Here is a 15,285-nt window from a genome sequence, read left to right on the forward strand (position 1 = left end):
TGAATCTGCAATAGCCAACCAGCTTGGAGTGAAGAAATCAACTGTGGGAGCAATAATTAGAAAATGGAAGACATACAAGACCACTGATAATCTCCCTCGATCTGGTGCTCCACGCAAAATCCCACCCCGTGGGGTCAGAATGATCACAAGAACGGTGAGCAAAAATCCCAGAACCACGCGGGGGGACCTAGTGAATGAACTGCAGAGAGCTGGGACCAATGTAACAAGGCCTACCATAAGTAACACACTACGCCACCATGGACTCAGATCCTGCAGTGCCAGACGTGTCCCACTGCTTAAGCCTGTACATGTCCGGGCCCGTCTGAAGTTTGCTAGAGAGCATTTGGATGATCCAGAGGAGTTTTGGGAGAATGTCCTATGGTCTGATGAAACCAAACTGGAACTGTTTGGTAGAAACACAACTTGTCGTGTTTGGAGGAAAAAGAATACTGAGTTGCATCCATCAAACACCATACCTACTGTAAAGCATGGTGGTGGAAACATCATGCTTTGGGGCTGTTTCTCTGCAAAGGGGCCAGGACGACTGATCCGGGTACATGAAAGAATGAATGGGGCCATGTATCGTGAGATTTTGAGTGCAAACCTCCTTCCATCAGCAAGGGCATTGAAGATGAAACGTGGCTGGGTCTTTCAACATGACAATGATCCAAAGCACACCGCCAGGGCAACGAAGGAGTGGCTTCGTAAGAAGCATTTCAAGGTCCTGGAGTGGCCTAGCCAGTCTCCAGATCTCAACCCTATAGAAAACCTTTGGAGGGAGTTGAAAGTCCGTGTTGCCAAGCGAAAAGCCAAAAACATCACTGCTCTAGAGGAGATCTGCATGGAGGAATGGGCCAACATACCAACAACAGTGTGTGGCAACCTTGTGAAGACTTACAGAAAACGTTTGACCTCTGTCATTGCCAACAAAGGATATATCACAAAGTATTGAGATGAAATTTTGTTTCTGACCAAATACTTATTTTCCACCATAATATGCAAATAAAATGAAAAAAAAACAGACAATGTGATTTTCTGGATTTTTTTTTCTCAGTTTGTCTCCCATAGTTGAGGTCTACCTATGATGTAAATTACAGATGCCTCTCATCTTTTTAAGTGGTGGAACTTGCACTATTGCTGACTGACTAAATACTTTTTTTCCCCACTGTATGTATATATATATATATATATATATATATATATATATATATATATATATATATATATATATATATATATATATATATATATATATACACATACACACACTGCTTAAAAAAAATAAAGGGAACACAGCCCAACACCGGGCAGGACGCTTGGCATTTGCCACAGAACACCAGATGAAAGCAGGTTCACACTGAGCACATGTGACAGACGCGACAGAATCTGGAGATGCCATAGTGAGCTATCTGCTGCCTGTAACATCCTTCAGCAAACCCAGTTTGGCAGTGGGTCAGTAATTGTATGGGGTGGCATTTCTTTGGAGGGCCGCTGTGAGCACAACCCCCATCTGTGGACCTTGGGCAGTCAGACCATTCTCATGGAGTCGGTTTCTTCCTTCTTGCCACAGCTCGCATTGATGTGCCATCCTGGATGAGCTGCGCTACCTGAGCCACTTGTTTAGGTTGTAGAGTCCGTCTCATGCTACCACGAGTGTGAAAGCAGAACCAACATTCAAAAGTGACCAAAACATCAGCCAGAAAGCATTGGTACTGAGATGCGGTCTGTGGTCCCCACCTGCAGAACCACTCCTTTATTGAGGGTGTCTTGATAATTGCCAATAATTTCCATCTGTTGTCTATTCCATTTGCACAACAGCATGTGAAATTGATTGTCAATCAGTGTTGCTTCCTAAGTGGACAGTTTGATTTCACAGAAGTTTGATTTACTTGGAGTTATATTCTGTTGTTTAAGTGTTCCCTTTATTTTTTTGAGCAGTGTATATACACACAAAAAAGAACACAGCAGCACATGTGCATGAATCTAGGCCATGTGAAAACACAGAAAAGTTAAAAACATTCAATTTAGATTATACTTCTCAAAATTTTCCCCAAATTTTTTTTGACTTACAGTAATAGATGAAAAATGAAGGTTCTTAGCACACAAATTGGCCAATTCAACTATGTCCATCAACCACGGCAAGGTGATCTCCCTCTGATGGGTCCCCTGCTCTACAATATAAGCCACTTCTGGGCCACCAGCCTACAATTTTGGACAAACATGTCACTACTGGGCTAAGCCTACAATTTATGGGGAGGTAGAGCTGATAACGGCACCTGCAAGGCCAATGGGAGGAGTGCAAGATCAGACTGGAGGCAACCAGCAACTTTTGGGATTGTAATACTAGAACTCTACACTGAACACTACTAACCTCAACACCATCATAATACAAATCTATTACACACCACCCATAAGCCTGTAGGATACACGCAAAACGGAGCGGGGATGAAGGGCAGAAACAGCAGACCCTGAAGCTGCACATGCAAATAATGGATGACAGAGAACAAAGAGTAACAGTGTACACAGGGCATGAGAGAGCGGAGGATGGGGGTCACTGTCCACTGCTGCGCAGCCCATGCCACTGTGAAAACACAAGAAACCTCCCAGAGATCCAATACAGAGACAGTAGAAAGACAAACGCTGCAGCCAGAAACCACGATAAATGTATCACTGCGGAGCCTGCTGGACGACACATTGGTCGACGATCATTTGTATGGAGCCTACCGTATGTCTCTCAACACATGAGATGCCCACTGCCCGGTTTCGTCGCTCCGCCATACCAACGCCTTGCTGCCAGTGGATCTGGAGGACACAGTCAAGGTCTGGTGAGGCCTTTCTCCTGTCTCCCCACAGGGGCACGAGCTGAACGCCAATGTGCATGGGGGAGTGAGGCATCAACCGATCAGCTCTCTTGTATGTCAGAAGCCTTACACCAACCATGGTTTGACTTAAATTTGCATTAAACTTCGGCAATTTGAAGCATTGATGCCATTTTAAGCCACACTCCTTTCCCCGACGCCCTTTTTCTACATCCCCTCAAAACGAGCAGCGAAAAAGTGTCTAAATCATCATTAGGTGACAAAGTGTAAACTCATTCGTGAATATGCCCTAAAATCTAGTCCCCATTGGCTCGGTCAGCTGTTTTTTACCATTTTATACATTTATGGGAAACTGGTTATTTTCCTTTGCTTCATAAACTTGCATCTCTTCATAAGGTCGGGAAAGCGAGTGCCAGCATCAAACTCCGTCCTTCTGGTCCCCAGACGTGTGCTGAAGCTGCAGGGAGGTGTAGGACTACTGCTCAGGAGGAGCCGCAGGTGGCGGACAGTGCGGGGCACAGAGCGGCATCCATCATTATTCACGGCCGAACAGGCTTATTACAGCAGAAGGCAGGAGACTTTGCTCAGGAGCAGACGCTTGTCCCAGATTTCAAACGTGTGACAGCCGACGCCGTAAGCCACATAAGGAGACTATAGAAAAAACAGAAGACAGCAGGAACCCAGGTCCCATCGTGCCGCACCATAATCATCAGACCGGAGCAGTAGAGGGCGGCAGGGTGCCCACCTCAGCGTCATCAGTCTGAAGATCTCAGGGGTGACCACCCTGCCGTCTCCTACATGACAAGATCGGGACTGAAAGGTCCGCTCTCAGTGTGTCCGGACATGCCATAGATGTACGTTAGTCTCACCTCCGGAGCAAACATCAACCACAGTGCAATGAACGCGTCCACTGGCTGACAATGAAGCAACAACTGGTTAAAGGGAGTATGAAGAATATTTTCACGTTTATCACAGGGGGATGTGTGGTTTCTGAATTTTAAAAAAAAAAGTCTAAAAACACAGGATCACCCACACTGGATCCAGAGATTGAACTGGCAAGTATCATTTATTATTTCCAAACAAATAAGCTACACAGACAGGTAAAATGTATCACAGGCAGCTCAGCTACATGGAGAGAGGCACAATGTACCACAGGTGGCTCAGCTACACGGAGAGGGGGTACAATGTATGACAGGTGGCTCAGCTACACGGAGAGGGGGTACAATGTATCACAGGTGGCTCAGTTACACGGAGAGGGGGTACAATGTATGACAGGTGGCTCAGCTACACGGAGAGGGGGTACAATGTATGACAGGTGGCTCAGTTACACGGAGAGGGGGTACAATGTATGACAGGTGGCTCAGCTACACGGAGAGGGGGTACAATGTATGACAGGTGGCTAGGCTACACGGAGAGGGGCAACAATGTATGACAGGTGGCTCAACTACACGGAGTGGGGGAACAATGTATGACAGGTGGCTCAGCTACATGGAGAGAAATACAATAAATCACAGGCGGCTCAGCTACATGGAGACAGGTACCATGTACTACAGGTGGCTCAGCTACACGGAGTGGGGGAACAATGTATGACGGGTGGCTTGGCTACACAGAGATGGGGTACAATGTATCATAGGTGGCTCGACTGCATAGAGAGGAGTACAATGTATGACAGGTGGCTCGGCTACAGGGAGAGAGTACAATGTATCACAAGCAGCTCAGCTACATAGAGAGGGGTACAATGTACCCAGGCGGTTCGGCTATACAGAGAGGGGTACAATGTATCACAAGTGGCTCGGCTACATACAGAGGGGTACAACGTATCACAGGTGGTTCGGCTACAGGGAGAGGGGTACAACGTATCACAGGCGGCTTGGCTACATAAAGCGGGATACAAAGTACCACAGGCGGTTGGGCTATAGAGGGGAAAAAGGTATCACAAGCAGCTCGGCTACATGGAGAGGAGTACAATGTATCAATAGCAGCTCGGCTACATAGAGAGGGGTACAATGTATCACAGGTGGCTTGGCTACATAGAGTGGTATAATGTATCACAGGTTGCTTGGCTACATAGAAAGGGATACAATGTATCACAGGTGGCTCGTTAAATACATAGAGAGGGATGTATCACAGGTGGCTCGGCTACATAGAGAGGGATGTATCACAGGTGGCTCAGCTACATCGAGAGGGATGTATCACAGGCAGGCAGTAGGGGAGACATTATGCATGGTGCATTGCTCATGGAGAAGCATTTCATTTCTGTGCAGCACAGGAGTCATCTGAACAATGTCCCCGGAGAGATGGCCGTGCTGCCTCTTATGGCCAGCATCCTGCTCCATTTAATTTGGGAAACCAGATGGCAAACTCCGGGGGAATACTAATGTGTGGTATGTGTCTGGAATTACCCAAGCGGCCCAGGCCCTTGACATGATGGACTCACCATAGCGCTGATGGTCTCCTCCCAGTCTGGCCTCTCCCGGGGGTGAATACTGCGGGGCAGCTCCGGTACAAAGTCATCCTCCTCTAAATGCAACGAGGACTTCATGATTCTATAAGAGAAGAGACGACTAATCAATACGGTGTATGACGGTAACACAGGCGCCCCAGTAACCAAGATATGGATCATGAAGTAACACTAGTGATGTCGGCAGCTGACGCGTCTTAGCTCTTCTCTGCACCACCGATGGGCTACAGGTCAGAGGCAGATGTTCCACACACACCAAGCTATAATAGAGGTGAAGACTTTACAAATTCTTGTAGCACCTCACTTAGGCTGGAGTCACCCTTGCGAGTGCAATGTGAGAAACTAGCCTCAATACCAGGCACTGCCGCCGGCACTTGGGACCGGAGTGTGCGGCTGCATGTATTTCTATGCAGCTGAGCGCTCCGGCAGCACTGCCGGGTACTGAGGCTAGTTTCTCGCATTGCACTCGCAAGGGTGACTCCAGCCTTACTGTCGAGGTCATCATAAAAGTGTCAAAAACGCATGGAACTAAAATCCATATTTTACTCACAGGAGGATCAGAAAATAACTTTTGTGCAATGCTGGGGCATGGCTTCTACAAGTACATGATGTAAGGGGAGGCTACAACCCAAAAATCTCCCCCACTTCCTACTCTATGGTCTATTGCAAATTTCAGGATTTCCCTATCTACAAAACATCAATGAATGACAAGAAAAGTAGTAAAAGTTAACTGCCGAGTAGATAACTGGTGCTCCAAAGAAAGACTGCAAAAAATACAGATGACCAGGTAGAAAAAAAAAGAGAAAAAGTTCTGCCAGTCGGTTTGTGCAATCAGAGCCCAACATGATGAAAATCTGCTGCCTACCAAAAGACACCCCCCCCCCACAGTCAAGTTGAGTATGAAGACTCCCCTGGATGCGGCGCAAGATGCAATGCTGCTGTGCAGGGTGTAAGATCTTGCGCTCCACTGCACCTTGTCCAGTCTGGCTCATTATCCCAAGGTCAGAGAGTTTACAGCTCATCAGAATATCTAACAATTACCGACATTTGGGCAGGTGAAGACGTGAAGCCCCTCCAGGTGAAGAAATGCTGAGACCGCAAAAACGGAGCCCCCACCCTGAGAGGACTGAAGAAAAGACCATGGGTGCAGCTCTCCCTAAAGGGGTCACTGCTTATGCACCATGATACATCCTGTATTATACTCCACAGCTGCACTCACTATTTTGCTGGTGCAGTCACTGTGTACATACATTACATTACTGATCCTGAGTTACATCCTGTATTATACTCCAGAGCTGCACTCACTATTCTGCTGGGGCAGTCACTGTGTACATACATTACATTACTGATCCTGAGTTATATCCTGTATTATACTCCAGAACTGTGCTCACTATTCTGCTGGTGCAGTCACTGTGTACATACATTACTGATCCTGAGTTACCTCCTGCATTATACTCCAGAGCTGCACTCACTATTCTGCTGGTGCAGTCACTGTGTACATACATTACATTACTGATCCTGAGTTACATCCTGTATTATACCCCAGAATTGCACTCACTATTCTGCTGGGGCAGTCACTGTGTACATACATTACATTACTGATCCTGAGTTACATCCTGTATTATACTCCAGAGCTGCACTCACTATTCTGCTGGTGCAGTCACTGTGTACATACATTATCCTCCTGAGTTACATCCTGTATTATACTCCAGAGCTGCACTCACTATTCTGCTGGTGCAGTCACTGTGTACATACATTACTGATCCTGAGTTACATCCTGTATTATACCTCAGAGCTGCACTCACTATTCTGCTGGTGCAGTCACTATGTACATACATTACATTACTGATCCTGAGTTATATCCTGTATTATACCCCAGAGCTGCACTCACTATTCTGCTGGTGCAGTTACTGTGTACATACATTCCATTACTGATCCTGAGTTACCTCCTGTATTATACCCCAGAGCTGCAATCACTACTTTTATGATGCAGTCACTGCGTACAAACAGTTTGGCTCAAAAGTTTACATACGCTGGCAGAATTTTTGCTTTCTTGGCCTTTTGTCACAGAATATGAATAACACCAAAACTTTTTCTCCACTCATGGTTAGTGGTTGGATGAAGCCATTTACTGTACACAGTTAAACTACTGTATATTCTCTTTTTAAATCATAATGACAATCCAAAACATCCAAATGACCCTGATCAAAAGTTCACATAATCTGCTGATTTTGGCCTGATCACATGCACAGAAGTTGAGACATATGGGTTTGAATGGCTACTAAAGGTAACATCCTCACCTGTGACCGGTTTGCTTGTAATCAGTGTGTGCATAAAAGCTGAGTGAGTTTCTGGGATCCAGACAGACTCTTGCATCTTTCATCCAGCCACTGACGTTTCTGGATTGTGAGTCATGGGGAAAGCAAAAGCGTTGTCAAAGGATCTACGGGAAAAGGTAGTTAAACTGTATAAAACAGGAAAGGGATACAAAAAGATATCCAAGGAATTGATAATGCCAATCAGTAATGTTCAAACTGTGATTAACAAATGGAAAATCAGGGGCTCTGTAAAAAGAAAACCAAGGTCAGGTTGACCAACAAAAATTTCATCCACAACTGCCAGGAAAATTGTTCGGGATGCAAAGAAAAACCCACAACTACCATCAGCTGAAATACTGGACTATCTGAAAACTAGCGTTGTGGCTGTTTCAAGATGCACAATAAGGAGGCACTTGAAGAAAAATGAGCTGCATGGTCGAGTGGCCAGAAGAAAGCCATTACTGCGCAAATGCCACAAAGTATCTTGCCTACAATATGCAAAACAGCACAGAGACAAGCCTCAAAACTTCTGAACAAGGTAATTTGGAGTGATGAGACCAAAATTGAACTTTTTGCAACAACCATAAACATTACATTTGGAGAGAGGTCAACAAGATCTATGATGAAAGGAACACCATTCCTACTGTAAAGCACGGAGGTGGATCGCTGATGTTTTGGGGATCTGTGAGCTACAAAAGCACAGGAAACTTGGTCAAACTTGAAGAAAAGATAAATGCAGCACATTATCAGCAAATACTGGAGGCAAATTTGCAATCATCAGCCTGGAAGCAGCACATGGGATGTACTTGGACATTCCAACATGAGAACGATCCAATATACAAGGCCAATTCAGCCTGTCATTGGCTACAGCAGAACAAAGTGAAGGTTCTGGGGTGGCTATCTCAGTCTCCTGACCTCAATATCATTGAGCCACTCTTGGGAGCTCTCAAGAGCGCAGTTCATGCTAGACAGCCCAGGAATTTACAGGAACTGGAGGCTTTTTGCCGAGAAGAGTGGGCAGCTTTACCATCTGAGAAAACAAAGAACCTCATCCACAACTACCACAAAAGACTTCAAGCTGTCATTGATGTTAGAGGGGGCAATACACGGTATTAAGAAAATGGGTATGTAAAACTTTTGATCAGGGTCATTTGGATGTTTTGGATTGTCATTATGATTTAAAAAGAGAAAACACAGTAGTTTGACAATAAATGGTGTTATCATTCATATTCTCTGAAAAAAAGGCCAAGAAGCAAAAATTCTGCTGGGGTATGTAAACTTTTGAGCACAGCTGTAAATCACATTACTGGTCCTGCGTTACCTCCTGTATTATACCCCACAGCTGCGCTCACTATTCTGCTGGTTGTAATTAAAATGCCAAAAAATTGTTAACATAAACCCCAAACAACTTTGCTCCTGTAATGTGAGTCACTTTTGATTTAGAAATTGAAAAAGTAAGGAATGTGGGAGATTTCAGCACTGAAGCCTCCAGACTTGTGACTGCAGTTCGAGCAGACTGTGTTTCATGCAGCTGACACTTGTATAAGCGAAAAATGGATGGAGCTGAAAAATCATTTCTAGCTAAAGCCTTTACCAATGAGTGTGGAAAAGACGCGTTTTGCAGGCAGTCGGTGCTTCAGTCGGGTGCGACGTCTGGGTTCCGGCTTATTCGGCAGCACAAGCTCCATAATGTCAGAATTTGTTTCTTTTTAGAGACCACAAATCCCAAAAACTACAGGTGAAACCGACGCGAGGTAAAGCAAGCATTATGTCGGCAGCCAATCAGGAAGCTTTTTGTGTTCTTTACAAGACCTTTTATGAATGAAGGGAGGAATCCGATTGGTGCAAAACGAAAGCAGCAAATAATGACATGTTGTGTTTGCCAGGTGACCCCCTCAGAGGATGGAGGCTGCAGGTGCCTCGTACCTCCCCGCAGTGTGACTCTCATACACAGGCTCATGGATCCACATAAACAAATGATCACAACGTGGTTTTCATTCATGAGGACGGAGGAGCCGCCAGCAGGGAGCATGGAGCCACCTTTGTTCTCCTCCCTGAATGGCTTTTGTACAGATTCCTGCATCTCCTCCTCACATTCCTTCCACATTGTGTGTGAACAAGGCCCCATTGTTGGCCGCTGCATTCTAGGCGACAGCAGATCTGGAGAGCAGCAGCTGGATGAGGCCGTTATGTGCCGCACGGCACAGCTGCTCTACGGGCCTCTCCAGCTACACAGGCCGCGCTGCAATGCACCAGTACGAAGCAGCAGAAGAGGGCACAGACGCTGGCGAGGCGGGCATGGGGCTCTGTGACATGGCAGCTCACTTACAACAAGCCTCATCGAGAAACCGGCAGACCCGGATAACGTCCAGAACGCCAATACTCTGCTGCGGCACCCTGCCAGCGTCCGGACCACCGGAGGGTCCCAGTGTACCAGGAGGACGGAGCCATGGACACAGACCCTGCAGCCCAGTACCTGGGCAACCATGTCACACGCTTCCATATACACAGAATGTCTGTGCTGCAGGGCGGCGTCACAAATCCATCACCGTCCGCACAGTAACACGCGCCTGCCACCCGCTAGGAAGGAAGATACTGATGAAGCTGCGGAGCCGCGTGCAGTCTCAGTGCAGCAAACGGCTGATTTCATGGGTATGACATGGCAGGCACTCACAATAACAAGCTTCTTGCTGGCGGTCTCGCGACTGCCAGGATGAGAGCCCCTTTTGCACAAGCAAAAGTCAATCAGAGCCCACTCTGATGGAATATTGATGAGATGTGCCACCGATTGGCTGCAGCGGTCACGTGACACAACATCAGCAGCAGTGACTTCACTAGAACGTTGCCGCAGGGGGAAGTGAATATCAGGACAAGGATTGAGCTGGTCATCAGCAGAGATCTTCAGGATCACACTACATCATCCTGCCTGCGGGGGAGCAGTGAGCCTTCCTGATGGCGGCTGCACAGATGGTCTTAACTCTGCACGCTCCCATGCAGCTCTGTGCAATATTGCAGGGACACCCAGGCTGGTTGAGACTTCAGAGAAGCACGTCCAAGCTCTATAACAAAGAGTTTGTAAGCGCTTGCGCCTCTTGCCTAGGAGACAAGTCGCCACTGAGACTGAAGTGGCCAGTAACCTAGGAAACAATAAACTTTCCATAATTGAGAACAGAGCAGTTATTTAATAAGAGATAAAATGTAACAGTATGTGAGAATAACCCTATAAATCTCCCGGTACCCCATGACCTGAGGGTACGTCCAGAGACTGGCAGGGGGCATCTGTACTGGGAGGGCGCTGCAGAGGGGCTTAGATAATTCGGAAAGTCACTGCGCACAGACAAATGCTCCACCCCGGAGGAAAGTGAGGAAACTCGCACACAATTTAGTCACTTTCCTAACAAAGATCCAAGCCCACTATGTGCAGAGGGCAGGGCAGGATCCCCCCCCCCCCGACCAACCTCAGGGTGAGGCAAAAGCCGAAATAGTCAGAACAGTCATAACTATGACATGCCACCCTGCTGGCAGTGACACAGCCGACTATCCACAGGCCTCTCATCTGCTCCGATATCACACACCAGGGGGTCAGAGATACCCGGGGGGTCCGGACACAGCGGGATCCTCAGTGCTGGCAGCTCCTGTACTCAGACGATCAGCGCTCCCATCTCATGTGCTGACATGCTGCCGCCATTCTTACAAGAAATCACTAATTACAGACTCATCATCTATTAGTCACAATGAATGACTCTGTGGCCACACGGAGACAGAAAACGCCAAGGGCCGACACCCCACACAGATGGTATGAGCGGGCACGGAAGAAAAAAGGGTCCCATTTACCTTACAAATAGTCGCTCCTGTTTGAGGGGGGCCACACTGATGAATTACCAGACCCAATTGTGAATGGCACTACCAGGAGGACTGGCACAGCGAAGGAGCTCACTAGCGCTCTGTACCGTGGTGTACGGGGCCACATACCGCCCTCACCCCATATCACAGGGTACAGAAATGCCCAAACCAATAAATGGTGACGTCCTGCAGTTACTGGGATGTGCAGAGCTCGGCCTCACTATCCTCAGAAAACAGAAAAATCAGAACTGACTGCACAGGCCAAACAGGTCAGACCCCCATACTGCCCCAGACCAAATACACTCATGTCTGACCCCCATACTTCCCCCTGACCATCATTAAGCTCAAGTATGACCCCCATAGAGCCCCGTTTATCATCACACCCATATCTGACCCCCCATACTGCCCCGGACCATCATTAAACTCATGTCTGACCCCCACACTTCCCCCTGACCATCATTAAGCTCAAGTATGACCCCCATACAGCCCCGTTTATCATCACACCCATATCTGACCCCCATACTGTCCCTGACCATCATTATACTCATGTCTAACCCTCATTCTGCTCCCTGACCATCATTACAGCCATATCTGACCCAACTCTGCCTCTGACCATCATTACACCCATGTCTGATCCCTATACTGCCCCCTGACCATCATTACAGCCATGAATGACTCCCATACCTACCCTAACCATCAATACAGCCATGTCTGATCCCCACACTAACCCCTGACCATCATTACAGCCATGAATGACCCCCATACCTACCCTAACCATCAATACAGCCATGTCTGATCCCTATACTGCCCCCTGACCATCATTACAGCCATGAATGACCCCCATACCTACCCTAACCATCAATACAGCCATGTCTGATCCCTATACTGCCCCCTGACCATCATTACAGCCATGAATGACCCCCATACCTACCCTAACCATCAATACAGCCATGTCTGATCCCTATACTGCCCCCTGACCATCATTACAGCCATGAATGACCCCCATACCTACCCTAACCATCAATACAGCCATGTCTGATCCCTATACTGCCCCCTGACCATCATTACTGCCATGAATGACCCCCATACCTACCCTAACCATCAATACAGCCATGTCTGATCCTCATACTGCCCCTGATCATCATTACATCCATGTCTGATCTCCAAACTTCCCCCCAGCCCCCATTACACCCATGTCTGACCCCCATACTGCCCCCTCCGTCCATCATGACACTGGTCCAGTCACTATCACACTCGGGGCCGGTAAGTCCAGGGCGGCTCAGGTTCCCTGCAGAGATCGCGGTGTCACACGTCAGGTGCAGACCCCTATGACTCGGGGGGCTGCGCACGTCTTCGGCCGCCGCAATGTGATGTGGACGTCCAAGTGCCGGCACACAATGCCCGGCTGTGCCCATGTGCCGCCTCCAGCACTCACCTCTCCAGCTCCTGCAGGTCCTCGCCTGATGCCATCCTGCCCACCGAGGACGGGGCCGCCTGCAGAGCGGGGAGCGCCAGGAAGGCTGCGGTCCCTCCCTCCATGCTGCCGGGCACTATCCCCCGGGGCCGCTCATGCTGCGCTGCCGTCTGCCGGGCATCCAGGGTCAGGTGCGGGGGCGCTCAGCTGCTGCTTGCGGAGAAGGCCAGAGTCCGGGGCACCGACTTCTCCAGCTACACACCGAGCACCACGCGTCCAGACCGGGCAGCACAGACACGGCGGCGGCCGAGCGGGATCCTGCGCTTTCTGGCTCTGCCCCTCCGTCACATACCTGCCCACAACGCTGCAAGCCCAGGCAGGCACAGGCTGCTCCCTGCATAACCCCTCCCGCCGGGAGAACAGGGGGCTGCAGGAGAGAGATCAGTGCACGGGGGGCTGCAGGAGAGAGATCAGTGCACGGGGGGCTGCAGGAGAGAGATCAGTGCACGGGGGGCTGCAGGAGAGAGATCAGTGCACGGGGGGCTGCAGGAGAGAGATCAGTGCACGGGGGGCTGCAGGAGAGAGATCAGTGCACGGGGGGCTGCAGGAGAGAGATCAGTGCAAGGGGGGCTGCAGGAGAGAGATCAGTGCACGGGGGGCTGCAGGAGAGAGATCAGTGCAAGGGGGGATGCAGGAGAGAGATCAGTGCACGGGGGGCTGCAGGAGAGAGATCAGTGCACGGGGGGCTGCAGGAGAGAGATCAGTGCACGGGGGGCTGCAGGAGAGAGATCAGTGCACGGGGGGCTGCAGTGCAAGGGGGCTGCAGGAGAGAGGAGCTCAATGCAAGGGGGGCTGCAGGAGAGAGATCAGTGCACGGGGGGCTGCAGGAGAGAGATCAGTGCACGGGGGGCTGCAGGAGAGAGATCAGTGCAAGGGGGGCTGCAGGAGAGAGATCAGTGCAAGGGGGGCTGCAGGAGAGAGGAGCTCAGTGCAAGGGGGGCTGCAGGAGAGAGATCAGTGCACGGGGGGCTGCAGGAGAGAGATCAGTGCACGGGGGGCTGCAGGAGAGAGATCAGTGCACGGGGGGCTGCAGGAGAGAGATCAGTGCACGGGGGGCTGCAGGAGAGAGATCAGTGCACGGGGGGCTGCAGGAGAGAGATCAGTGCAAGGGGGGATGCAGGAGAGAGATCAGTGCACGGGGGGCTGCAGTGCAAGGGGGCTGCAGGAGAGAGGAGCTCAATGCAAGGGGGGCTGCAGGAGAGAGATCAGTGCACGGGGGGCTGCAGGAGAGAGATCAGTGCACGGGGGGCTGCAGGAGAGAGATCAGTGCAAGGGGGGCTGCAGGAGAGAGGAGCTCAGTGCAAGGGGGGCTGCAGGAGAGAGCTCAGTGCAAGGGGGGCTGCAGGAGAGAGATCAGTGCAAGGGGGGCTGCAGGAGAGAGATCAGTGCACGGGGGGCTACAGGAGAGAGATCAGTGCACGGGGGGCTGCAGGAGAGAGATCAGTGCAAGGGGGGCTGCAGGAGAGAGATCAGTGCAAGGGGGGCTGCAGGAGAGAGGAGCTCAGTGCACGGGGGCTGCAGGAGAGAGAGGAGCTTAGTGCAAGGGGGGCTGCAGGAGAGAGGAGCGCAGTGCAAGGGGGGCTGCAGGAGAGAGGAGCGCAGTGCAAGGGGGGCTGCAGGAGAGAGGAGCGCAGTGCAAGGGGGGCTGCAGGAGAGAGGAGCTCAGTGCAAGGGGGGCTACAGGAAAGAGATCAGTGCAAGGGGGGCTGCAGGAGAGAGAGGAGCTCAGTGCAAGGGGGGCTGCAGGAGAGAGATCAGTGCAAGGGGGGCTGCAGGAGAGAGGAGATCAGTGCAAGGGGGGCTGCAGGAGAGAGGAGATCAGTGCAAGGGGGAGCTGCAGGAGAGAGGCTCAGTGCAAGGGGGGCTGCAGGAGATCAGTGCACAGGGGACTGCAGGAGAGAGATCAGTGCACGGGGGCTGCAGGAGAGAGATCAGTGCAAGGGGGGATGCAGGAGAGAGGAGATCAGTGCAAGGGGGGCTGCAGGAGAGAGAGGAGCGCAGTGCAAGGGGGGCTGCAGGAGAGAGGAGCTCAGTGCAAGGGGGGCTGCAGGAGAGAGGAGCTCAGTGCAAGGGGGGCTGCAGGAGAGAGAAGAGCTCAGTGCAAGGGGGGCTGCAGGAGAGAGAAGAGCTCAGTGCAAGGGGGGCTGCAGGAGAGAGAAGAGCTCAGTGCAAGGGGGGCTGCAGGAGAGAGAGGAGCTCAGTGCAAGGGGGGCTGCAGGAGAGAGGAGATCAGTGCAAGGGGGGCTGCAGGAGAGAGATCAGTGCATGGGGAGCTGCAAGAGAGAGAGGAGATCAGTGCACGGGGGGCTGCAGGAGAGATAGGAGATCAGTTCAAGGGGGAGCTGCAGGAGAGAGGAGCTCAGTGCAAGG

At 50.2% G+C, this 15,285-nt stretch overlaps 1 protein-coding gene across 12 annotated transcripts in view; it reads right to left on the minus strand.

The window, feature by feature from the left end:
- Positions 1 to 15,285, minus strand: part of ARHGAP32 (Rho GTPase activating protein 32) — a 236,089-nt gene that overhangs the window by 99,620 nt on the left and 121,184 nt on the right. For 3 of the 12 annotated variants that reach the window (XM_073570006.1, XM_073570007.1, XM_073570003.1), the window contains exons 1-2: positions 12,877 to 13,228; positions 5,257 to 5,365 (exon numbers count right to left, since the gene is read on the minus strand). In XM_073570006.1, the coding sequence (XP_073426107.1) occupies positions 5,257 to 5,365; positions 12,877 to 12,980 (213 nt within the window). In that variant the 5' untranslated portion in view covers positions 12,981 to 13,228. Of the gene's footprint in view, positions 1 to 5,256; positions 5,366 to 7,580; positions 7,600 to 12,876; positions 13,229 to 15,285 lie in introns of those variants that run through there. The other 9 variants (XM_073570010.1, XM_073570011.1, XM_073570008.1 and 6 more) reach the window with 5 other exon arrangements.

Source organism: Dendrobates tinctorius, unplaced genomic scaffold (assembly GCF_039654945.1).
Source record: "Dendrobates tinctorius isolate UK_male_01 unplaced genomic scaffold, ASM3965494v1 ptg000028l, whole genome shotgun sequence".
Lineage (NCBI taxonomy): Eukaryota > Metazoa > Chordata > Amphibia > Anura > Dendrobatidae > Dendrobates > Dendrobates tinctorius.